This window comes from Ovis aries, chromosome 2, assembly GCF_016772045.2.
Source record: "Ovis aries strain OAR_USU_Benz2616 breed Rambouillet chromosome 2, ARS-UI_Ramb_v3.0, whole genome shotgun sequence".
Lineage (NCBI taxonomy): Eukaryota > Metazoa > Chordata > Mammalia > Artiodactyla > Bovidae > Ovis > Ovis aries.
The window spans coordinates 158,037,536-158,064,403 of NC_056055.1; the positions used below are offsets into that span (position 1 = coordinate 158,037,536).

The following is a 26,868-nucleotide window of genomic DNA, read 5'->3' on the forward strand; positions in this document are numbered from 1 at the left end:
AGCCTGGCAAACATAGTTATACCACTAATTTATCTCTCAGTTTCCTCCAAAATTTATCTTTTAAAATCCTTCTTTACCCACTTAAAAACCATACCAACCCTGCCAGCTCAAACTGATTTCTTTCTTCTTTTGCTTTATACCATAACATTTTAATGGCTTCTCTTCATGAGGTGTTATAGAGTGTGACATAATTGAGCCATAACAACAGCTAGATGGTGGTTTTCAGCATTGGGTTTCTGCTCTCTGATATCTGGATGCTCTCTTGGCTCCTCTAGGTGTTGTACAAAGAGAATATGAGAAAAGCAACTCCGACACCGGTCACTCCAGAGATGGAGAGAGCTAAGCGCAACCAAGAAAACATTAGCTCGGTATTCTCCAGGACTAAAAAGGAGTAGTGCAACAACTTAGAAAATAACAATTTAACATCATAAAGTGTCTTTCTCATTCAACTGGAAAACACACTAAAACGAAAAGAGAAACGCAACATCTTGAAAATAACATTTTAACACCATAAAAATGTGCATTTTTTTATCCCACTGAAAATTCACACTAAAATTAACACAACTATGCTTTTAAATCCCAAATGATTGTACTAAGACATAACAAGTTAATTGCCAATGTTTTCTTTCCCCTTTTACTCTGAGGTAGTCTTACATAACTGACTGTAACATATTGACTCCCTAACATTCTCAGTTTTCAGCAATCCTTTAAGATGCTTTATGAAACAGGTAATACTATGAAATGGATGCCTTATTCTGACTTTGATATTTTGGGTTTTTCGTGTCTGAGACTTTGATTTCTGTATTAGCACACTGGTTTATAAAATCTAGACATAACCCTTCAAAAAATGATCACTTATTTTAAAGGATAGTTCTTTCAAATATATCACACTTAGTGCCATATACCATCCAATGTACTGGTGCTACAATTCCCAGCAAATTCAAGAACGATTCTTTTTTCCCTTTCCTTTCAAAATTATACTTTGCCCCATCTCCTTTGAAAATGAAAGTTATATTTTCAGAGTCAAAACAAATCTCATTCAAGCCCTTGCTAGCAGTTCTGCTGTCATGGGCTTGCTGGGAATTTTTAGGTGACTCATGCTTCCCTCCCCAGCTCCCTTCACTTCCATCTGTTGGAAAGATTTTGAGACTTCAGAATTAGAATGGTACCATAACTTGCCCTCATCCATGGTTTCTCCTCCGTCAGGTGCTTTATTCTGATAGCTTCCGGAAACAAATACAAGGCAAAGCTGCCTATGTCTTGGACACGCCAGAGATGAGACGGGTGAGAGAGACCCAGCGCCACATCTCAACGGTGAGCCAGGAACTCCTCAGATGGGGTGGGCAGCCTGCTGGAACAAGGGAGAAAGTAAATGATCGCACCATCCTATTTTCACCGAACGAATTCATGAAATTTCAGGTGAAGTATCATGAAGACTTTGAGAAACACAAGGGCTGCTTCACGCCGGTGGTGACGGACCCCATCACTGAGAGAGTGAAGAAGAACATGCAGGACTTCAGTGACATTAGCTACCGGGGCATTCAGAGGAAAGTGGTGGAAATGGAACAGAAACGGAATGACCAAGACCAGGAAACTGTGACAGGTAACTGGGATCTGGGGGAAAGCAGCTTTAAAGTATCCAGTCTGCCTGTGGTTGGTTAGGATCATGTTTCCATCTCCAAATTTTGCGTCAGAGTCTGAGAACACCTGTGCTGACCCTTAACCTCACTTTCAGGTTTACGTGTCTGGCGTACCAATCCTGGCTCAGTTTTTGACTATGATCCAGCAGAAGACAATATTCAGTCCCGAAGCTTACACATGATTAATGGTATGTGATGCTGCAAAAGGCTTACTACATAAACATCACGATTTAGTGGGTTAGCGCCAGGGGCGTTTAGGCTCAAAGTTGTCTCCTCCAGGGCTTTCAATTTCCTGAGTTGCTCATTCAGCATAAAAACATCTCCTTGACTAGTGGGCCAAGCTCACTTTCTAGACAAGTTCAAATTAGGAAAAGATTGTTTCACTGCCTCAAGGTAAGTCCCCTTCGGTCCCCATTGTAATTTTTTCTCCTAAAGAAAAACAGGTAGTAAATTTTTCTCTTGGAGAAATAATGACAATAAAATACATAAGTAAAGGGAAAAAAACGGGGTTGACTTTTAGCAACTTTCTGAACTCCCTTATGTCAAGGAAGATAGTCATTCAACAAGAGGCCACATGCCTTCATACCCTTTATTCATGTTCAAAGTAAAATAATACATAGTGCCTGTAAGTCTCAGAGAATTTATACTCTAGTCTGATGAAGAGACCAGTAAATCAGTAGTTATACCCTGACATGAACAGTTTTAACGGTCTTCACACAGATTATGGAAACAGAGGGCATCTAAATAAATTTGGAAATCAGGGGAACTTTCTGGAGAAGGTGAAAGGTGGAATTTGAATATGAACATTACTACCTGTTTGTTTTGGTGAGCCAGGAAAATGAGCAGGCTAGAGGGAAGAAACAGTAGTCAAGGACAGACTCAGGTATTGGAAGCCTGACAATACCACTGAATGGTTAGGGGGCCTTGGGTGATTAAACTCTAAACTGGAAAACGAGGACCACCTTGTATTATAGAGTTTTGAGGGTTTAATCCATGGAAATCTACTAAAAACTGTTTGATAATGAACAAAAACCAACAGATTTCCTTACCATTAGGGATCACTGCTAGGGAAATTTCCTTTCTGCCCACTCTCTGATGGGTCTTACCTCCTTCAGCACAAGCTCAGCGCCGGAGCCGGGAGCAGTCTCGATCAGCCAGTGGGCTGAGCGTCAGTGGTGGTGAGGAGAAGTCTGAGCATTCAGAAGCTGCCCACCTCTCTACCTACAGTGATGGGGGCGTCTTCTTCTCTGCAACCTCAACAGGTACAAGTGGATGGCCCTGACCTAGACAGCCATGGGAACCAGTTCACTGGATGTTACTAAAAGAGATGCTTTGAGTAGAAACAGAAAAAAAATCTGGACCTTTTCTTCTAATGAGTCTAAAATTGTGGAGATGTACATACAGTTAGCTATTTAATTTTCATTCCTCCTTTCTTGGAAAACATTCTTTTTAAATTAGGGGGTAAAGACACTGCTGCTCAGTTGCTAAACACAAAGTAAATGATATCTAGTCACGTTTTCTCCTAATGCTATTTTCCCCTTTCCTTTCAGGTTACAAACATGCAAGAACCACAGAGCTGCCACAGCAACGATCATCTTCAGTTGCTACCCAGCAGACAACGGTATCCTCCATCCCATCCCATCCCTCCACTGCTGGAGTAAGTAACCATCACTTACTCAAGTCATCCTTCTATTTTGATATGCGAAATAATGGTTTACAGGTGTGATCTTTTTTTTAAACCAAAACTTCTGTTTTGTATAATGCTAACAGTAATAAACTGGAGAAGGCAATGGCACCCCACTCCAGTACTCTTGCCTGGAAAATCCCATGGACAGAAGAGGCTGGAAGGCTGCAGTCCATGGGGTCACTGAGGGTAGGACACAACTGAGCGACTTCACTTTCACTTTTCACTTTCCTGCATTGGAGAAGGAAATGGCAACCCACTCCAGTGTTCTTGCCTGGAGAATCCCAGGGACGGGGAAGCCTGGTGGGCTGCCGTCTATGGGGTTGCACAGAGTCGGACACAACGGAAGTGACTTAGCAGCAACAGTAATAAATATCAGAGAACCTTCATTAACAACTCACATAACTAAAGAGCATTATTCAGGGACTTAAAAACACACACACGGACACACACAAAACACACAGAAAAACTAAAGCAAAATAATCATTGTGGGCTCATGAGACCCACCCACCATCTTAAAGCAAAGCATCTGTTGTTTGGAATCATTCTTCCATAGTATGCGTGTGTGCACATGTCACATGTAGTCTAGTCATACCTTATATGTACAAGAGATAAGTCAAATCATGCTCACCAGTTCACCAGACTATCTTAAAACTCAGTCTAAAACCCTGGATCTCTTGGGACTTCCCTGCTGGTCCTGTGGTTAAGACTCTCAGCTCCCAATGCAGGGGGCCCAGGTTCGATCCCTGGTCAGGGAACTGGATCTCATAATATTACAACATAATATTATAATTCTTTACGACTGAAATGAACAATATCTGTATGAAGAAAATCTTTACTAAAGGACATAAAGATTGGTAAAGGACTTAAAGATTGGTAAGTATTCAAGCCTATTATAGTTCAGGAAGGGAATCTAGCAGTCATTTCTCCAGAAATAAATCCATAAATGCAAGGTAATTCCAATCAAATCCTAGTATGATAGTTATAATAATTTTATACATTAATCCTAAAATTTATTTGAAAGAGTAAAGATGTAAATTTTTAAGCAAATTTTGAAAATGACAATAGGAAAGGACTTAACCATAAAAGTAAAATATGCTAGAAAACTATTGTAATTAAATATGAATTTAGCATGAGAATAGATTTTAAAACAAGTGAAGTCCAAAAACAGACTCGAAAAGAGTTACAAATAAGCAGAGGGAAAAAAGCAAAATTGTAAAATAGTACAGAAAAAGATTATTTTTACAATATTGGAGAATGGGAAATCTTCCTTGGCAACTTCAAAAATCTAGAAATGTAAAGGAAAAGACTATAACAAAAAGAAATATCAAAATGGGAGAAATTATACATAACAAAAGATTAGTATCTAAAACCGCATAAAGTATCCAAAAGTCATTATTATTCCCCTTCCCTTCAAAATGAGGCCTGGAAGCATATGACTAAACCATCTACAACAAAAGAAATAAAAATGGCCAAGGAAAAGAGGTTCACCATGACTACTAACCATAAATATGCAAATTATAACAAAGTATTCTATTAGAGTAGCAAACTTTTAAGAAAACTTAAAAGGCAAGTAACTTTGACCTGATACATTCAGCCCAAAGACAGACACCTGAAGACAAACACTGTGGGGTTAGTGGACGAATACAGAGTGATAGTTAACTGTCTAGAAATACAGAAATGGCTAAATAACTTGTGGTTATTATTAAAATATGGAATTCTCTTCAGAATAAATCTATATACAGACAGACCTCCAAGCTATATCAAATGGAAAGAACAAGTATTGTTTATAGTATTCCACTTATGTGGGGGGCTATCCTTGAATGTGAATCTGTGAGTTTCAGAATGCTAGGGAAAAATATGTAGGTTTCATGCCAAATAACTAACCAGTGGCTGCTCCTATGAAGAAAATCTGGGCACTTTCAAATTTGTATCTCTAAACTGTTAGTTTGTAAACCTTTCATTGTTGTAAGGACACTTAACATGAGATCTACCTACCCTCTTATTTTTCAGCGTACATTTACTACAGGTTCAAGGTTGGGTTGTCTCTAGAACAGCACAACACAACTCTAGCATTCCTTCATCTTGCTTAACTGAAACTTTATGCTCTTGATTAGCCACACCCCATTTTCCTTTCTCACCATACTGTATTTTTTGTTTTCACCATTGTTCAAATTAGCTTTCCAGAAAAACTTATTTCTGGTATGCTTCCAAATTCTCAGAGAGAGAAATATGCACTATTGCTGATTTTTTCAAATTCTTTTTCCCTAATAAAACATTCAGTTCAGTTGCTCAGTTGTGTACGACTCTGCAACCCCATGAATCACAGCACGCCAGGCCTCCCTGTTCATCACCAACTCCCAGAGTTCACTGAGACTCACGTCCATCGAGTCGGTGATGCCATCCAGCCATCTCATCCTCTGTCGTCCCTTTCTCCTCCTGCCCCCAATCCCTCCCAGCATCAGAGTCTTTTCCAATGTCAACTCTTCGCATGAGGTGGCCAAAGTACTGGAGTTTCAGCTTTAGCATCATTCCTTCCAAAGAACACCCAGGACTGATCTCCTTTAGGATGGACTGGTTGGATCTCCTTGCAGTCCAAGGGACTCTCAAGAGTCTTCTCCAACACCACAGTTCAAAAGCATCAATTCTTCAGTGCTCAGCTTTCTTCACAGTCCAACTCTTACATCCATACATGACCACTGGAAAAACCATAGCCTTGACTAGACAAACCTTTGTTGGCAAGGTAACGTCTCTGCCTTTGAACATGCTATCTAGGTTGGTCATAACTTTCCTTCCAAGAAGTGTCTTTTTATTTCATGGCTGCAGTCACCATCTGCAGTGATTTTGGAGCCCCCCAAAATAGTCTGACACTGTTTCCACTGTTTCCTCGTCTATTTCCCATGAAGTGATGGGACCAGATGCCATGATCATAGTTTTCTGAATGTTGAGCTTTAAGCCAACTTTCTCACTCTCCTCTTTCATCAAGAGGCTTTTAGTTCCTCTTCACTTTCTGCCATAAGGGTGGTGTCATCTGCATATCTGAGCTTATTGATATTTCTCCCGGCAACCTTGATTCCAGCTTGTGCTTCTTCCAGCCCAGCGTTTCTCATGATGTTCTCTGCATATAAGTTAAATAAGCAGGGTGACAATATACAGCCTTGACATACTCCTTTTCCTATTTGGAACCAGTCTGTTGTTCCATGTCCAGTTCTAACTGTTGCTTCTTGACCTGCATATAGAGGTAGGTCAGGTGGTCTGGTATTCCTATCTCTTTCAGAATTTTCCACAGTAGTATAACCACTAATGAAATTTCTATGTGTTTGCCTATTTAGGACATATATGAAATCATGTAATATGTGGCCTGCTGTGACTGGTTTTATGTTTTTAGGTTTATCCATGTATCATTTATCAGTACTAATTCCTTTATATTAGCAAGTATTACTACATTGTATGAAAATGTTTGTTTCCTTCATCAGTTGGTGGGCATTTGAGCTGTTTCTAGTTTTTAGCTATTATGAATAAGGGCATACAAGTTATTGTGTGGACATACGTTCATTCCTCTTGGGTATATACCTAGGAGTAGAATGCTAGGTCACATGGTAACTATCTAAAATAGAAATTTCCAAACTGTGTGCACCATTTTCCATTTGCATCTGCAGTTTATAAAATATTTCAATTTTTCCACATCCTCAATACCTTTTTACAGTTACCATTCCAGTGTGTAGTGGTATTACATTGTAGCTTTACATTTTCCTGGTGACTAATGATGTATTTTCATGTGCATGTTAGCTCTTGGTGTATCTCCTTTCGACAATTCAGATCCTCAGCAAAGGATCTGAATAGATGTGGTGTATGTAGTCAGTCAGTCGTGTCCAACTCTGTGACCCCCATGGACTGTAGCCCACCAGGTTCCTCTGTCCATGGAATTCTCTAGGCAAGAATACTGGAGTGGGTTCCCATTTCTTTCTTCAGGGGACCTTCCTGACCCAGGGATCGAACCCAAATCTCCTGCATTGACAGGCAGATTCTTTACCATCTGAGTCATCAGATAGACAGTAATCCTTATTGGATATATGATTTGCAAATTTTTTCCCTAGTTCGTCCTTTTAGTTTTGGTGGTAGTTGCACATTCTGTTTCGTGCAACTTAAGATTTTGGTGTCATAACTTTAAAATTAGCTGTTTAGGTTAATTGTTGCAAATCTAACATTTCCCTTTTTTGTCCTTACCGACAGAAAATCTTCCGTGCCATGTATGATTATATGGCTGCTGATGCAGATGAGGTATCCTTCAAAGATGGCGATGCCATTGTCAATGTTCAAGCTATTGATGAAGGTTGGATGTATGGCACTGTGCAGAGGACTGGCAGGACTGGCATGCTCCCAGCCAACTACGTTGAAGCTATTTAGATACTTCAAAGCATCAATCCTGTCTATAGAACCTACAAATCTTGTTAGTATTTCAGTTTAGACTCTCCACTATTCTGAGTTCTCAAATTGCTTAATAGTTTTTGTTGAGAGTTACCGTCGTACCATCCCTTAATTTGTTTCTACACGTACCTAAGTAATTCACCAGTGTATTAGTACAATTAATCTATCCAATTATTAAACTAGACTTACCTCTATTTTCTGGACTTGCACATAAAACCTGAGACAACATTAAACCCATAGGTGGTTTTTTTATATAATTAAAAAATTTTCTTTTGGGTTTTAAAATGATTTCAGCAGACATTTTTAAAAAGTTTCTGCATTGTTATATTATCGCTGTATCAACCCAGTCTTTCTCCATTACTAAAATGTTTAACAGTATTTCTTTTCTAAATCAAGAATTCTAAACATGTTAAACACATTTTTAAAAAATGGCAGATACTCCTTTTCCTTGCTTATTAACTGCTGATACTTTTATTTCTAATCCAGTTCTGAAGTTATGAAGCTGATAGTCAATATAAACTGGTGTTATACTAGTGTCTAATAAAGTCTATAATTCTGCAACAAACACCATTGATGGAATGAGCATTACTTTTTAATAGTTTTAAGATCTATAAATAAAAACTTCAACAGAGCAAATCTATGCTAGACTTCACTACAAAAACTAAAAAATGCACAAGACACAACACTGAAAATCAACTATTTCAATTAAAAACATGAACAAATGTAGGACTGTGTTCAGCAAGCTTTCCTTATGGCTTGGCTTATAAAGTTGTTTTAGAAATAGCTGTGGGATCCAATCCTAACTTCAAGGGCTCTTCCTCATCTGGATCCAGTAGGTTGGCAGTTTGTGTTAAAGACATTAAATGGGCAAAGAGTGGAGTGCCAACCAATAATGGCTTGTTGCTTCAGTGTACAGATTACCTTTACTAAAATGCAAAAGATCTGTCACGTTATTTTATTGCTGTAGTAATACTGCTCTTCCTAAGCTCCGTAATTTGTGTCTGGAGACACAGAGCAAAGAGCACATATGAAAATGAAGGCAGAGACTGGGGTGATGGAAAGCCAAAAATTGCTAGCAAACCACAAGAAGCTAGAGGAGAGGCATGGAATAGCCTTCCTCACAGCCCTCAGAAGGAACCAACCCTTGTTGACACCTTATGTCAGACTTCTAGCCTACAGAACCAAGACAATAAATTTCTATTATTTAAGCCTTTTAGTTTCTGATTTTTACAGAAGCCATAGTAAACTAATCACAGTATCTTTCAACATCACTAAGTCTTACACTTTTTCTTAGTTCAAAGTATGAATTTACAGTCTTCTAAGCAAAATAAAAGCAAAAATAAACAAATGGAACCTAATCAAACCTTAAGCTTTTGCGCATCAAAGGAAAACCATCATATAATCAAAAAGACAACCTCGGAATGGGAGAAATATATTTGGAAATGATGCCACCTATGAGGGCTTAAGTTTCAAAATATACCAACAGTTCATGCGACTCAATACCAAAGAAACCAAACCACCCAATCAAAAAACTGGCATAAGATCTGGACAGACATTTCTCCAAAGACAACATGTGGCCAACAGGCACATGAAAAGATGCTCAAAATTATTAAGTATTAGAGAAATGCCAAATCAAACCTATAATCAGGTAGTGTATATATATACACCATACACAATATTAGCCATAATAAAGAATGTAACATTGTCATTTGAAACAACATGGACTGACCTAGGAAATATCAGAGTCAGTCAAGTATCTTATATGCAGAATCTATAAAATACAAATTAGTCTCTATAAAAACACACTCATAGAAACCAAACCTATGGTTACCAAAGAGGGAAAGGAGGAAGGGGGATAAACTTTTAACTATAGGAGTAACGGATAAACACTACTATACATAAAACAGATAAGCAACAAAGATTTACTGTGTAACAAAGGAAACAATATTCAGTATTTTCTAATAACCTATAATGGAAATAATCTCCGGTTAAAAACAGGCCATAAAAGAGGGCAAGAATATGAATGGTTCATATCATTGTGGAGGAATACAATACTCATTTTTGGCTGGTGTCTGAACCATTTAATTTCAGGAGGCCTCTTTGAAACAAACAAAAAAGTTAAAAACCCAAACACCAAAGAAAAACAAGTACCAGAATTTATTTTTCTTTTTAAATTTTATTTCAGATTAAAGTGCATTTCTTTAAAAATGTTTCAATATCCAGTTTCGATTGGCAAGTGATAACAGTCAACTCTCAATAGATCATGAAAGCTTTACTGTGGATCAGACACAGATTCTCTCTCCTTCAACCAGTCATAATGAACCTGAAAATACAACTTTAGGTGTACCTGCTTCAAACATTGTATAAACATTAAACAAAACTGACTGTACCCTTATTTCCCATCTACTAGTATAGGTAATCAAGGAATGAACACATACTTCTGTGAAGTTTCAACTTAAATCATTCGACTTATCAAATATAAATACTTTCTGAATGTAAAACTAAGCTCTCAGAATTTATCAAATGATGAAAACAAGAATATTATAGGGCTAATAAACGGCTGATTTGGCTTCTCTCAGCCCTCTTCTAAGTGCATATCAGTCAAGCCTATCCACAAGAGGTAGTGTTAAGATTGAGGGTAACTGATTACTCACCAACAGAGAGCAAACTCCCAACCCCCTCCCCATTTGTTTTACAGGTGTGAGTTAACCAATTAGTGCCAGATGCCTTTCCTTCACATATCATGTCCCTTAATATCCATGGCAAATACATAATAATGTTTTAAGAATTTAAGGAGAAAAAGGTATACCTAAAAAATACTAGTTAAGCAACAGTAAGACATAGATGAAATCAGGGGAACTCATTTTATAAAATAAAATCTAAATAATGGATATAGAAATTAAAAAACCCTATTCTGCCAGCCAGCAGTAACCAAACTGACAACATGCCATATATGAACAAAACAACTGCATATGTCAAGGACTGGCACAATTTAAGGGCCAGCAAGTAGTAAATGTGTAATTATGTTCATTATCACAGGCCACCCAGTCTTCAGACTACTCCATTCTGCCACAATAGCAGGAAAGCAGCCAAGCATGTAAATAAGCAAGGCTGTGTCCCAGAAAAAGCTGGTTTATCAACAAAACAATTTTATGCATTGTCAAAAAATATTTTCTTTTCAACCACTAGAAAACATAAAATTCATTCTTAGTTCCTTAAATGTAAAAAACAGTGTCAGGCTACAGTTTGTCAATCCCTCCCTGCTCTTTAAAAACTTATTAAAGACTGCTGTCTTTTGTTTCCTATTATCAAAATCAACTATTAATTCCATTATTTCTAGAAAATTTCCATTCCATAAAAATAAAAAATTCTTCAGACACCTATTATTCAATTAAGTATCAAAACAGCTATTATTCTACATTCCATTTTCAGTTTCATAACACTATTTTGAAAGTGAGCTTTCTACTTGTATGCAGTTCATCCATTTAAGAAGTCAGTCTTTTGTTGAAATTATTTACTGATGGGAGGTAGAGTATAAAATAATATATTTCTAAATAATTACCCAAGGGATTAGTAAACTATTATGATACTATATTATATATAGAATAACTCAGGGACCACTGGCTGTCAGCTACTTTCAAAATATAAAGATAACTGTTTCTCTATACTTAATGGCCTAATTCTTTATTGCTATTTCAATCGATCTCTCTTCATCATTTATCAGTGCATCAATCTCAATCAACATGTGAATTTGCTGATAAACTTAGTTTCATCCAATTATAAAATGGTACATTGTGGCATAAAGATATTGTTCCCTCTATTACAGGTAGAAAACCAAAAGCTACGGACATTCTTTTCTTTCATGTGACATCAATTTAAAATACTGTCTTTAATTTTATAATCACAGGTAAAGGGAGAAGTTAACTTTTATTCTAATGGCATATTTCAGGGGAGTAAGCATTTACAGCTTGGCACTTAGTTTTAACTGTTCTTTGGAGAAAGGCTTGGCACAGAAAGAAAAAAAAATGGTAAAGATCACACTGTAAAATTTAACATTCTATTCTAAGAACTAAATGAACACTCATAATTCTATTAGACTACAGATCTAATTTACAGATTTTCAAATCAAAATGACTCAGATTTTAACGGAACTTTCAAAGAGCAATATACAAAACCTGGCATATAATAGACACAATTAACTGGGCCATGAAAAACCACAAAGACCAGATTTGTTTTACAGTTTGAACAATCAATAAATCTTGATAATCAGTTTTTAAAACCCATTACTCTGACATTTCCTTAACTAAGTGCTTTAGATGAGGGCAGTTCTTACAATAAAAGTATTCGTTTTTAATAAACACGAAGGAAAATATCATCTAAAAGAATGCCAAAAAAACCCCTCATTTTTGAAGATCAGACTACTCAACTCTTTCAACTCCATTTTACAACAAAATAGGAAGGTTCAATCATATGCTGTCACAGCACTCACCAGAGGTCTTCAGTAAACTGAATATCAAGACATACTTGTCAGAATGGACTTATTACAGCACTGCTAATTTCACTGCCAAATTAACCTTTGTCAGGGGTAGCCTATTTTCAATGTTTATTAATAAAATAATGAAGTCCTATAACCTAGAAGGCAAGATTTAGAGACTAAATTCATCTCTAATATTATGAAAATTTACCTTTATATTAACAAAAAAAAATCAGAACATAATTCATATATACTTGTAAGACTCCACATTGTCTGAACTGCTTAATCAGGTTCTTGGTAGCAAAAAATACTTATCTTCTATATTAAAAGACCCCATATTAGGCAAAATTCTACCTTTAACAGTTTTATTTTTTAATGTTAATATGAAGCCCTCAAGACCAGTCAGAATCCTCAATTCAGACATCTGAAAAGGTTTCTTAAAAAAAGACTAGTAGTTATATTTTAGCAATAATTTTAAGGATATAAATCTGCCTGGGTTACCAAAAGCTAATTTGGATCTTGAAGCCTCTTAGACCTATGACCACAAATGCAGTACACAGATATCAGCATTTGTATGGATCACATGGGAATTCTTAGAAATGAACTATTAGGCTCTCATCACATACCTACTGAATCAGAATCTGCATTTTAACAAATACATGCAGGTTTGAGAAGCACTGTATTAAAAGTCAGGACTTCACTTTCATGTTTATATACAAAGTATAAGACCTTTCTAATGGCTTAGGGATAAAATGGACATGTGTTGTAATAACAAGCAGGCAGCTAACTCCCCTGACTCAAGCCCCAGCCTAATAACATTAACAACTGCTTTTTTTTACAACCTCTAACCCTGGCTCACAAATAATCTCCCAGAAAATCAGTTATGAAGAATACTAGATAAAAACTAGGCTTTTCTTAGTGGATTATAAAGTCAAAGCCAGAAGGAATGGCATTAACAGAAAATGAGTTAAGTTTTCACATCTTCTGTTAAATTTCAACTAAGCCTGCCTTTAAAGCAGCACTCACTTTTAACTACTCATCTCTTTAAAAATCAAAACAAAACTCTACTTGTATATTTTCCACATAGCCACCCATTTTTCCAATTTTCCCAATTTTCTTGTCTTCCCTCTGACCTTTAGTCAAAACATAACTGAATTTTCTTGACATTTTTATGATTCTTAAATATAAAACACCCGTGACTACTACCAACCTGCACATAAACAGAATCATGGGAAATTCATATTCAAATCTTATTTTTGACTGTTGCCCTACTGCATTATTTACCTAAATCATCCTATAATCGACAAGGAAACTAGAGCAAAAGCTCTCCAGTATTCAACAATGGCTTTCAAACTTGTTCAAACTGCAGAGCATCTTTAATTATGTGCTCACTGAAATAATGGAAATTCATTTTTGAACATGAAAAATTATACTATGGTTCTACATGCAACTATATTATTTATAAATGCATAAAATTACAAATGACATTTCAGTGTTCTTAGTAATGTTTGTCATGTTTTATTAACCATTAGAAATTATTTGAAAAAACTTATTTCACTTTAATGGTAAAAGGACACACACTGGAGCTGATCATGGAATATTAATGCTTTTTGCTCTTCCAGAAACACTCAGGAAAAGAATCTGCAGAAAGTTTTAAGGCAAGAATATCGAAAATAAGGAGCCTAAATAAACACATAACTATATCAACAACTGAAGATTTAGCAAATTGGTTTTTAAATATTTTAGAGTATATCCTTGTTAAACTAGGATGTTCTAAAATTAGTATCTGCACTTGCATCAAACTTGTGATTTAAGTAAATGGTATTCATTTTGGTCACATTTTCTGCTATACTGTTCACCTTCCCAGGAACTTTAGTCCACCAGCAAGTAAGTTTAGCTCACACAAATATTAAGATAAGAGGTCACGAAATGAGTTAATTCTGGTTCCTCTCAACATACATACATATACCTTCTACTAACACCTGTTCAATCAAAACGTGCCTATTTACTCAAACAGAACTTGGGGAATAAATGACAAACAAATTAAGCCAAATTATAAGTGTTTAAATTCAAGCTACAGTCCTTCAGGTTCAATGGTCCCAGATTTTCTTTTAAAACCATCCTCAGCATATAAATATCAAACTTAGACCCCAAAATATTTACAATGCAATGATAATGGATCATGAAAATGAAACCAACTTTTATCATGACTGGGTGGCAGTCCCCTTCTGAATATAAAGCTAACCAAACCACAAGGATTAAACTTTCCGTAAGTTGTTAAAGAATGCGTGCCTTTTCAAGTAGGGGTTACTTCTGAATTAAGTCTAAAACTGAGATTACTCATTCTATTTAGAAAACAAGTGAGATATTTGTTAAAAAGATGAAACAAATATGGGAAAGGCAGGCACTAATACCAGTTGGTAAAATTAGAAATGTTTTAATTACATACACCCTATTTTTTTAAACTCAAAAAAACATACATATTTTAAAGAACAGTTTTCAGATTTCTCCCAAGTTTGCTTTAGGTATAGGTGGAAAGAGCAGATAAGCTCTAGGTTTCTTATGATCCAAGTTATAATGAAAATACTCAAGCTAACTACCCATTAAAGAGAAATGTAACGAGGCACTATTTCTAGTGGCTGATCCCCTTTTTCAAACCAAAAGGAAAAAAAAAAAAAAGGTTATGGGAATGAATAGCAAGGTTGTCATGTAACACTTTCTCATTTCTAATACTTGTTCTGCTTACTTTAGAAAATAAACTCATGTTTAACTATTAACTAAGTACAAAACTTTTTGTTGTTTTATTTGTAGATACAGAATCCTACAAGTATCTGCAGCAATCCCACGTCTATTATCCATACTGATATCTCAGTATTCAATATATACAAAATTATGTTTCTATTAAACAAAGGTATTCACAAGAGGCTACAGAAAAACTCATGCAACTAATGAAGACTGAAATTCATAAATTAAAGATTTAATCTATACATAATGTACAAACAGTCGTGCATTTTTAAATGAATAGTATATATCTCATAAGAGTATATTTTCACAGGCAAATGCTGCTGCACAAGTATTTGCTAATGCAAAGGAATGGAATCACTAAATTCTGCTTTAATATTTAACCCTCAAAGTTGAAACTTTTGATTATTTTTCTTGAAAGCTGTCCAAATGAAGCTGCTTTGTCTGTGAAAAACATTCCAAAAAATTGTTTTGTTGCCTCTCATTTGGGGTGTTTTACCAAGAACAAACTTCTTAAACCTCAAGCACCAAAAAAAAAAAAAAAAAAGTATAAACATCTTATCAGTTAAGCAAAAACTTCAAATAAAAATTTTCAGTTTTTCTTACTTAGAAGAGGTATATTACATAAAATGTTTCATTAAAATATGCATGAGTACGTAAAACAAAATTTATGCTTTTGCTTGTAGTTTCTGCTTTCACATTTCAGTAAACTACTTTAAGTTCTGGAAAAACTATGCATAGCAGCCAAGAAAATACGTTATACAGGAAAGATTGCTCTCACTCACAAAATTTAACTTACTTAATAAGCTATTGCTGTTTAGCATTTGAAGTTACCAACTTTGCAAACATTCAGTCCGAAATTGTGCTCTATTTCAGAACTTACTTTATGAGTCAACAAATCCAGTGATTAAAAAAAAAAAAATCCAATTTTCTCTTAAAACACTAAAAAGAATTTTCATGGGCTGGTGACCTCCAACGTGACTGCAGATTTTTAATTATAGAGTTTGCCATGCTACCAAGTTTCTCATGCATTTCAAATAGCTGGCTTCCTGAATAATTATAGAGATCTTCTGAATCTAGTTGAAGAGCAAGTGCACTAATCTGTGCCACAAGATTTTTAGATAACGGAGCTTCTAAAGCAACAGGATCAATTAAATCTAAAGGAAAGAGAAGAAAATAGCACAATTAAAATCTATTCCGGATACATCTTAACTTGCATCTCCTTCTAAGTTAATAAAAAATTTAAGTGCCTAGGTTTCAAATTAAGAGTGCACACTGAGGTAGCCCCTGCTCAAGATCAAGAGAGTGAGGCTACAGAAAAAATCACCATAGCTTACTCTGTGCCACTAAAGAAATCCTGACTACTTCATTTTCATGAACATAACATAACTGGATCGCAATGTTTAGTTTATATCCTGATTTTAGATCTTGATAGAATAAAAGCTGTCAATTAGAGAAAAAGCAACTGGATATACTTGAAGTCATCAGTTATTTTTTCATGTATTTGACAACTATCACACAAAAAATTCCACAGAGCATGCTCAAATTAGAACTAAAAGCAGAGTAACAAAATATTTCTTCAATAAAGTCAACCAATCTTATAAAACTGTCCCATTTTGTTAAAATATACCTGAGGCAAGTCTTTCTTCATCAGGAGAGACAGATTTATTTTCCATTCCATTTATTGTTTTTTCAGAAATATCAAAAACTGGAATCTCTTCTAGTCCACGAGACTTCACCTTGATTTATACATTAAGATAAGTAAAAATAAAAACAAAAGTGACAAACTGAGTTATTTTTAACAGGACTAATAATAATAAAACCACTAATACTGGAAAAGAATCTGACATACTATGTTTTACAGTCTAGCTAATATTGTTAAGAACCCATGGTTTTACTAATACAAAAATAGAACTATGTAGTCTTTTTTCAAAGAGATGGCTAAGGAATTTATATTATTTCTTAATGAATTTGTCCAGTAATATAGCCATGGTAGCCAAGAAAAATGACATTTTATTCTCCAGGTTTGGGAACATGGGAAAAGCAAGTCTAAGGCAGACATTTTCAAGCTTAATTATATGGACTCCTTTTTAAAAAAAGAACACAATTTTCAAAGGTCTGGGAACAGGGCTTATTGATTGCTGATTGAGAAAATGCTACTTTCAGATTGTTAAAGTTTTTGCTGTTTAGTCATTAGATCATGTCGAACTCCTTGCAATTCCATGGACTGATAATTTCATCCAAAAAGAAAGATCCCTGAATTCAATGACTTAAAATTTATCAAATTTAAATTCCCCCTTCCTCAACACCTGTCCATCAACTTTTTAACCATTCCCACAACTTAGGTTTATAAAAATGTGAAGGGATGCCACCTCCAAGATTTGTAATCTGGAGAATAAAATTAAGGTATGGTTATACTTAGCTGCTTAAAAATCACTGGGGGTTGTTTAGTCTCTATAAACAACTGACTCTTTTGGCCACTCCATGGACTACAGCCCACCAGATTCCTCTATTCATGGGATTTCCCAAGCAAGAAAACTAGAGTAGGTTGCTTTGTCCTTCTCCAGAGGATCTTCCTGACTCAGGGATCTAACTGGCATTTCCTGCATTTGGCAAGCACATTCTTTACCGCTGAGCCACCAGGGAAGCCAGAGTTCTCATATGACCCAGCAATTGAATTCTGTTACAGATATACCCAAGAAAAATAAAGAACCATGTCCACACAAAAACCTGTATATGAATGTACATAACAGCACATTTGTAACAGAAAAGGGTGTAAACAACCCAAATGTTCAATAAATGATGAATGGATAACCAAACATAGAATGAGGTATTATTAGGTTGGTGCAAATGTAATTCTGGTTTTCACACTGTTGAAATTCATCATTTGATATTGAAATACATTCCAAAATAAATGTGGTTATGTTATACATCTTTTTAATGAGCATTTCTCGCTTTATGTGTTTTTGCTAATGACTTATTACTTGCTATTTGTATTTATTCAGACTATGGGAATGCTATTACACAAAAAACAAGTGTGAGCAATTTTCTTATTTGAGTTCAAAATGAGTCACAAAAAGAGCAGTCAACTTGCAACATCAACAATGCATTTGGCCCAGGAACTGCTCATGAACATACAGTACAGTGGTAGTTCAACAAGTTTTGAAAAGGAGACAAGAGCCTTGAAGATGAGAAGTATAGTGGCTGACCATCGCAAGTTGACAAAGACCAACTGAGAGCCATCATCGAAGCTGATCCTCTTACAACTATAAGAGAAGTTGCCCAAGTACTCAACGTCGACCATTCTACACTTGCTCTGTGTTTGAAGCAAACTGGAAAGGTAAAAAGGCTTAATAAGTGAGTGGGTGCCTCATGAGCTGACTGCAATCAAAAAGAATCATCATTTTGAAGTGTTGTCATCTCTTATTACACATGTTAACAACTCAACATTTCTCAGATTGTGACATGCAATGAAAAGTGGATTTTGTATGACAACCAGCAATGAATAGCTCAGTGGCTGGGCTGAGAAGCTCCAAAGCACTTCCCAAAGACAACATTGCACCAGAAAATGGTCACAGCCACCGTTTGGTGGTCTGCAGCCCACTGATCCACTACAGCTTTCTGAATCCTGGCGAAACCATTACATCTGAGAAGTATGCTTAGCAAATCGATGAGCTATACCGAAAAGTGCAACCCCTGCAGCTGACACTGGTTAACAGAATGACCCCAATTCTTCTCCACACTAACGTCTAACCGCATGTTGCACAACCAACACTTTAATTGAATGAACAACTTGGGCTACAAAGTTTTGCCTCATCTTCCATATTCACCTGACCTATCGCCAACCAACTACCACTTCTTCAAGCATCTGAACAACTTTTTTTAAGGGAAAACAATTCCACAACCAGCAGTAGGCAGAAACTACTTTCAAGAGGTTCATCGACTCTCAAAGAATAGATTTTTACACATGAATAAACAAACATTTCTCACCCGGAAAAATGTGTTGACTATAATGGTTCCTATTTTGATTAATAAAGATGTGTTTAAACCTAGTTTATTCATACAATGATTTAAAATTCAAGGTCTGAAACCACAATTACTTTTGCACCAACCTACTATTTAACCATAAGGAATGAAGTACTAATACTTGTGAACTTTGAAAACACTATGCTCGGTTAAAGAAACAAATCACGAAAGACTATATACAGGTTATAAGAACCCACCTTTTATGAAATGTCCACAATAGGAGAGACAAAATTAATAGTTGCCTTGGGGATGGAAATGCAGTGACTGATGAATGAGTAGAGAGGTTGTTCCGTTTTTTAAAAGAATAAAAAACGTTCTAAAATTAGGTCTTGGTGAAGGCTGTAGTACTTTGTACTAAAAAACCACTTGTGTGCTTTCGGTGGGCAAATTTTATGGTATGTGGCTGTACCTCAATAAAGCAGTTTCAACTCTTCATCTTACAAAAATGCAAATTACTAATAGTTTTTGTTTTTCTTGAACTGGTTAAATGTTTTAAAAGATCAAACAAAACTAGTAATAAATCAAGGACTTTTAAGAACACTGAAGTCTTCAGTAGCCTGCAAACTCCAATCTCAGAAATTCTAATAGAACACCGTTTTCACTCTTAACATACTCCATTTTTTATTTATTCACAGTTTTGCCTATCGATGAAGGTTTATGAATGGGTTTCAGAAGAGTTTGTAAATTCTGAAATGATATACAAAATTTTCCATACGTATTTTTAGAGGGAAAAGAATCTCGGTTTTCATAAGAATCCAAGAAATGCCCTTAACCTGAAATGTCTGTGTATTAAAAGCTGATGGGAAGAACAAGTTAAAAAAAAAAAATTGATCACAACTGCTTTGGATATCAAAATCAAAATACTGTTAACCACAAATCTGCAAGATTTTGGGGGGTAAATGTTTAGATTTGAACATCTAGGGTTTGGAAATGGCAGCCAGGAAACCAGTCACTTATTTGGTAGATATAAAAGACAAGCTAGAAAAGTAGAGTTCAAAGAATAAAGAGGTGTAATACACCATAACAGTACAAAATAAGTAAGTAAACTTCTCTGTGGAATTAAAAACCAACCTTTTAAGTTACTCTTGACTGTAGGGGAAAGGAAGTTAAGGCATCATATAAAATGAGCTTTTAAAGCAAGAATACTTGAAATGCAAACTTTTGGAGTTGTACTGTTTCGTCATTTACTCATTCGCAATTTAACATCTCTGTCTTTACCTGCTGCTCATGATACATTCTGAGAGCCTTTTTTACGTTAGACACTTTTGGAGAACGGATAGGAAGCGTTTTTATTTCAGATGCTGTAAGGGTACTCAAATCGCCAATTGTTTTTATATTCTTGGCTCTAATGAGCTGTCCCAGTCCTCTTGCCCTAAAGAGATAAGAGAAACAGGGAAAATGTCACAAAGTTTTATATTTTCTATTTATAAGGGCCTATCCAATTGAATTTCCTGATTTAAACTCAATCATAACAAAATTTACATAGACACACCTATCCTACAGAGAACAGACATGTGCATTTAAAACAAAATTTGAATCTGATGTATATGCCTGGCTCAAGCAAGATCAACTGTTCAATACTTCTATTACTGCCCTAACTCAACCATCTTCCCAGCTGCATTTTCATTTACTTCTAAAATAAAATGTGTCAAAGTATGGATAAATCAATTATAAACATGAGAACCCTGATCATTTAAACATCCCTGTTAATAAAGTGGCATCTCTAGGTATAGGCCAGAGATCAAGAACCACTTACCACATGTTGGATGTAATCTGAGGTAAAATGATTTCAACTGGTGCTACACAGTTCACCAAAGCCGGGTAAACACTTTCTGTTGGGCATGGCACAGATTCCTTAGCCATTTCTGCAATCTTAGAATAAATTTCAAAAGCTGTTAAACGGAGGTCACCTAACTGAACATGAAAATATAAAGTTGCATGAAAACTAAAGCACTTCTTACTAAACACTTCTTTGAGCTCTTAAATTTAGAGCTACGTGATCCTGGGGACAGAAATCCTTTGGCTGAAGTGGTATTATGCTAGACAGAAGAAAGGAGAAAAAAAACTCAGAACCCTAGATTTACAAGTTTATTTTTACAACTGACAGACTGCAGTCATATCTTACAATTTTCAGAAAATGTAAAATGTAATAATACTACTACTGGATCAATTACTGGCTGGCTCATCAATGCTTCTTACCACCTCTTCTCTTCATGTCTGCTTACCAAGTAAGCAGACAAAAGGAAAATATATCCAAACGAAGTACGTTTTGTTTCTTAAAAAGACAAATTACCCAATGCAATTCTGTGTTTGCGTATGTACTTTTTAAAGCCTACAGCTTACCTTAGATTGCACAGTAGGTGAAGTTCTAACACTTTTTACCATGAGAGAACTATTTGAAGAATGGCACCTAACAATAGAGCATCGCCTATCAATGTCATCTGCCAATCCTGCTTGGTATATAGGATCTGCAAAGGAGACACGGCGAACCTGAAAACATTTAAGTCATGTTTTTATTTTTAAAAAGTTTTAAAAATACCATAAATTCTCATTATAAGGTCAGCCAAAAATAGCATGTATGTTTAGAGGCCTAATTTATCTCACTAGAAGCCAACTGCACATACTTGCAGTTGTTCCTGGTGAATGTTTTCACAAACATTACTCAAGACCAAGGGTCATTCCAAGTATCCATGGTCTAAACTGTCTACAAAGTACAGCAACAAGGAGAATGAAAGGATAGTAGCAGAAACTTGATGAAATTGCATGTGACAGTTAAAAGTATACAAATTTCTACTAACCTTTTATGCTTACTACAGACCATAAAGAACGAGGTAAAGAGGCAGAGACGGTACTAACGGGCCTCTGGTATACCTTAATAATCTTAGTTCTTAAGTCTTTGAGGGTAACAGAGTCACAGCAATGGGGTGGGATTTTTTGTTAAAACAAAAACAAAAAACAAAAGCTTAGCCCAGCTTGAAGTTATTTTGGCCTTTTCTAAACTCTTTATTCAGTTACTCAGCTATCTGGTAAAAGTATTCAATGGAGCATGTAAAACCATAATGTGTATATAAATGTCTTATTCCCCAAATATTGGGAACTTTTTGTAAATATCTGCTATAGAAAACCATCATATGTAAATAAAAATTAAACATGAGCTACTATCAAACAAAACATGGCTATAGTTAACTGGCATTAACAATCTAAAGCATACTGAAGACATCATTTCATCTTCATAAATTTTTCAAGAACTTTTATGGCCTATTTAAACCTAAGATTAAAAAAAAAGGTAAAAGACTCAAAAGCAAAGCAAGACCAAACCAAAAACCCTCAAGTGTTAAGTCTTCCTAAGAACTAATCTTTGAACTCTCAATATAAAAATTTTTAGTATATTTTGGGAAAGTTTTCACAATGTGCTGGCTAAAGGCAAAATTACATGTTAGTATGACTTTTATCTATATATACATGTTTGTATACATAAATACATATATTCCACAGTAAATGGTAGGTCCAATTTCAAAATTAAGGAATGCCCACCCAGTACCTTTATAAAATAGCTAGTTACAGAGGACAAGCGCAGCTATGTAAAGCACATGCAACTTTTCCTTTCTGAACTATGTGCAAGTCACAGGGTCAGAGACTAAAGCAGATACATAGGTAATCCATATGTGTACAAACTAAAATTAAAATGTAGTGAAGAAGATGGGGACATTAACAAGATTAATTACAAATGAAATCATATGCAGAAATTAATGAAGGCATAGCCTAAAGAAATTTTTAATTAGAAAAGGTCTAAGTTTATATAAAAACTTAAATGTGAAACAGACAGCATAATGTCCTAGTACACAGTAAGTGGTAACTAAAGCTCCTTTATTGGTTTCTAAGTGTTTCCTTGTGTATTATATGAAGAGCAGGGAGAAAAAAATCACCATGAGAGATTATCAATTTGCAAAATGTGAAAAATGGTGATGGTTGCATTAAGATTTATAGCTAAGTGTCAAGCTTCCCTGGTAGCTCAGTCAGTAAAGAACCTGCCTGCAGTTGCAGGGTACCCAGATTTGATCCCTGGTTCGGGAAGATCCCCTGGAGAAGGAAATGGCAAACCACTCCAGTATACCTGCCTGGAAAATTCCATGGACAGAGGAGCCTGGCAGGCTGCAGTCCATGGGGTCGCAAAGAGTCGAGCACAACTGAGCGACAGACACCAGGTCGTGAAATAAAGGAATACCTAAAGGGTTTCAGTCTCTTTTCTCAACATCTTGCCTTCTGCCTGCCCTTTTCCCTTGTCCTAGCATATATTCATTATAGTCATGTAAGCCCAATACCCTACCATTCACTACGTGTCAGCATGTGGCCAAACTATCCCCATTAAACTTGGACTCATTAGCATTCAGCCTCCATCCCCCTACCTTGTGAACAGGTGACGAGATTTCATCTTCTTGGGGTCTTTTTAGTCCTCTCTTTAAAATGCTGGTGGATGGAGAAGCCAGAGGAGACCACACACAACGTGTGTGCATGCCACTAGGACTCTCGTTTGCTGACATGAGTAAAGGATCAATATCCTTTAATTTTTGAGGAGATGTATTACTGTCTTCTGAGATCAGTCCAGAAACACCTGTTTCAGATGTCAGAGGTTGTGGTATCTCCTCTACTTTCTCTGAAGTATGGTGAACTTCCGGTAAAGTTTCATTACTTTCCACTACCATCTGATTGTCATCTAACTGTGTTTCCTCCAATTTATTAGGTTCAATATTCGTTTCAGTTTTGTTAGGGTCAACCTTTCCTTCTTCCGTGATCATCTCAAGCGTGTCAGGAACAAAGCTATTGACTTCTGTATCTAACCCCTTTGTTTCAGCTTCTACAGGCAGAGAAGCTGTGGTAGTTAAATCTTCCTCTTCTGTTTCAGTGACGTGGTCAGATTCAGTAGTCACCTCACCAACCACTGTTTTTTCACAATTTTTCATTTCAGCGTTCATTTCTTCAGATGAGCCTGGATCAGATTCATCACTTCCTCTGCCTAGCTCCCCCACCGTCATTTGTTCAGAGATCTCTACCTGAGCATTCCCTTTTACAGGTGTCGGGTTATCAGAATAATCAGCAGCTGAATTAAATTCCTCAGTTACTGCTTCATCGACTTTCAGTGATTCAGGTGTATCCATTCTTTCACTGTTTTCCTCTGTTACTTCTTTCTCTGCAATACCAGTTTTGACACTCTCTTGTTCAGAGAGGCTGGCTTCAGACTGATCATTTTCTATATTCAATTCCATAGCATCTACTACTTCTGGATTTGATTCTGCATTTGATTCAACAATAACAATGTTCTCTGTACTCAATTTCTCTTTTGGAGTGGCCTCTGACTCTTCTTCTTTGGTCTCCAAAGAAAAACATTCCAATGAAATATCTTTGGAAACATCTAAATTTGGGTCAACAGTTTTACATTTCTTATTAGATGGCTCCTGACTTTCTAGAGATATTGCTTCCTCAGAATCCCTATGAGAAGTTTCTTTAAATTTTATCATTTCAGAAGGAAGAAAGCTTTGAGTAGTATTTTCTTTCAACTCAGTTTCAGGTATAATTAATGAATCATTAGTAGTATCATTCTCTTCCTTGAGATCCAAATGAAAATTCACACTATGATGCTCATCTAAAAGTTTAACCTCCGAGTACAGATCAGCTTTCGAAATTTCTGAAATAGATACAGGTGTTTCCACATCTGTCTTTTCTGTTTCATTGACTTTTACATCGTAATTTTCTGTATCCTTTAACTCAGTAAATGACTTTTCCTGAGGCTGTGATTTTTCTCCACAACAATCACAACCTTTAGATCGCCTCACCCTCCTACTTCTCTTGTGCTGGCATTCTACTGTTTGAAGAGTTTTTTCAGAAAGCAAAGAAATGTCTGATGTCCCTATTTTTGAGGATTCCCCCATGCTATTTTCTATAGAATCTCGCTTATGTAACCTCTTATTGGCATTTCTAGTCCTTAGATTTGATTCTGGTACAGAAGGATTTGAAAAGGAATGTTCTGCATCTTTGTTACTTTTACTTTTTCCCTCAGAAGTATTCAATACATCATCATAAACTTGCAATAAATCTGGAGATACTGCAGAATCTTGAAGAGTTACAGTATTACTTTCCTCTCTTTTTTCACAGATTTGAGATTTTATATCGTTGTCTACTTCAGGATTCCCTTGTGCCTGATTTTCAACTTTTATACATTCCTGTTGTACCATTTTCTCTTCTTGATCTTCAATGTCAACACTGTCACTGCTTTTGTTCTTCCATTTTCCAGATCTTTTCTTTTTAGAACCTTCTTCTTTTGCCTCAGAACTATCAGATTCTGAGTTTTCAATGCTGGAAAGTAAACCCTGGGATGCTCTTCTCGTTTGATATCGTGTTCGTCCCCTTACTGGTTTCTCAGAGGATTTATCTACAATGTCCTGCACACCATCTCCTTCAGATTTAGTATTCTCAAGATCTGGCTTCCTTCTATTTTCATCAGTTTCAGCATTAGCACTGGTCTCCCCAAAAGCCTTCTCATGTAAATTATTTCCTTTGTCAACTAAGTTTTCCTGTACACTTTGTTCAGAAATCAATTTTTGCTTAGGTAAAACATCATCTTTTACATGTAACAGACTCTTCTGTGGAGTCTTTTCTTCTTCTTTACGTCTTTCCCTTTTTTGATGATTATTTTCTTTATCTTGGCTATCAGTGGTTGGTTCTGCTATTTCTGAACGTCGCCTTAAAGATCGCCTAAGGGTTTTCTGATTTGGAGTTACCTGAATATGACTATCCTCACTTACTGTCTGATCCGTTATTATGGCTGGGGGTGTATTTTCTTTGGATTCCAAGTTGATTTCTAAGGCTCTCTCTTCTACAGTATTGTTTTCTAATAATACAGTATTCTCCACTGTTGATTTAAGCATTGTATCCTCACACTCCACTGTAGATTCAGAGAGATGAACCTGATTATCTAACACACATTCTGTCTGATTACTCAAGCCAGGTGGGTTATTTTCTAAGGCTATTGTGCCATCAACAGATTCTTGAGTACTTTTCTCTTGTTCAGATCTCATTAAGGGTTTAGACTTTTTACTCCCTATTGGTTCAGGTTTACTTGACCTTCGGCTTGATCTCTTAGTCCCATGTGTTTTTTCAGAGTCAGGTTTGGAAAGAGCCACTTCTCTTTTCTTTGCTTTTGATGGATTATCTGTTTTAGCCATGCCTTCCTGGTTATTTTTCACTATTACAGTTGATGACATACTATTCAAGGGTGACGGACTAAAAGGTCTATTTTCTGAACCATCAAACTTTTCCAAAGTAATAAAGGATTGCCTTCGACTTGTAGGCTGTAAGGGAGCTCCAGAAATGGTGGCATTAGAAACCGAGCTACTGGGGACACCAAATGGATTTTCTGTAGTAGATGCACATTCAGTTGGTTTATTTGAAGCAATTAAAGCTTTTTTTCTGGCATCATTATTACTGCTCGGTATTTTTGGACTGGTTTCCTCAATAGAACCACACTCATTATTCAAAAGGGAAGCCTTTTCAAGATGTTCATCCATACCGCAGTTTTCCATGACATGTTGAGGAACGACAATGTCATTCTCCTTTTGTTCCTCCTGCACAAAAATGTACACATACATACAGGTCAATCGGCAAATAAGTCTGACTTTCTGGAGAAATTCTGTTTAAAACTTTAGCAATTCAAAGGGCACTCTGACTTTCAACATTTTGCAAATATTCCAAAGATGATGGTAGATGCTCATTAATTTGTGTTTCCAATTAAGTAGTCGATAAAGCCAAATACATTTAAACAAACATGCACTCACACAGATACAGATCCACACATAAAACAACTATAATTCTGCTAAAGA

General features: G+C 36.0%; 2 protein-coding genes across 74 annotated transcripts in view; one reads left to right on the top strand and one right to left on the bottom strand.

Annotated features, from left to right (window-relative positions):
• Positions 1 to 8,317, top strand: part of NEB (nebulin) — a 202,814-nt gene extending 194,497 nt beyond the window's left edge. For 37 of the 49 annotated variants that reach the window (XM_060409928.1, XM_012137496.4, XM_042243869.1 and 34 more), the window contains 7 exons: positions 276 to 368; positions 1,207 to 1,314; positions 1,420 to 1,603; positions 1,736 to 1,828; positions 2,756 to 2,902; positions 3,191 to 3,297; positions 7,558 to 8,317. In XM_060409928.1, coding sequence (XP_060265911.1) covers positions 276 to 368; positions 1,207 to 1,314; positions 1,420 to 1,603; positions 1,736 to 1,828; positions 2,756 to 2,902; positions 3,191 to 3,297; positions 7,558 to 7,731 — 906 coding nt within the window. In that variant the 3' untranslated portion in view covers positions 7,732 to 8,317. The remainder of the gene's footprint in view (positions 1 to 275; positions 369 to 1,206; positions 1,315 to 1,419; positions 1,604 to 1,735; positions 1,829 to 2,755; positions 2,903 to 3,190; positions 3,298 to 7,557) is intronic. The other 12 variants (XM_060409934.1, XM_060409953.1, XM_060409950.1 and 9 more) reach the window with 1 other exon arrangement.
• Positions 8,318 to 9,908: 1,591 nt separating this feature from the next.
• RIF1 (replication timing regulatory factor 1) overlaps positions 9,909 to 26,868 on the bottom strand; it is a 62,822-nt gene continuing 45,862 nt past the window's right edge. For 14 of the 25 annotated variants that reach the window (XM_060409969.1, XM_060409960.1, XM_060409964.1 and 11 more), the window contains 7 exons: positions 23,401 to 26,613; positions 21,338 to 21,484; positions 20,956 to 21,033; positions 20,751 to 20,866; positions 20,213 to 20,366; positions 16,599 to 16,707; positions 9,909 to 16,125 (listed from right to left, as the gene is read on the bottom strand). In XM_060409969.1, coding sequence (XP_060265952.1) covers positions 15,911 to 16,125; positions 16,599 to 16,707; positions 20,213 to 20,366; positions 20,751 to 20,866; positions 20,956 to 21,033; positions 21,338 to 21,484; positions 23,401 to 26,613 — 4,032 coding nt within the window. In that variant the 3' untranslated portion in view covers positions 9,909 to 15,910. Of the gene's footprint in view, positions 16,126 to 16,598; positions 16,708 to 20,212; positions 20,367 to 20,750; positions 20,887 to 20,955; positions 21,034 to 21,337; positions 21,485 to 23,400; positions 26,614 to 26,868 lie in introns of those variants that run through there. The other 11 variants (XM_060409973.1, XM_060409970.1, XM_060409972.1 and 8 more) reach the window with 5 other exon arrangements.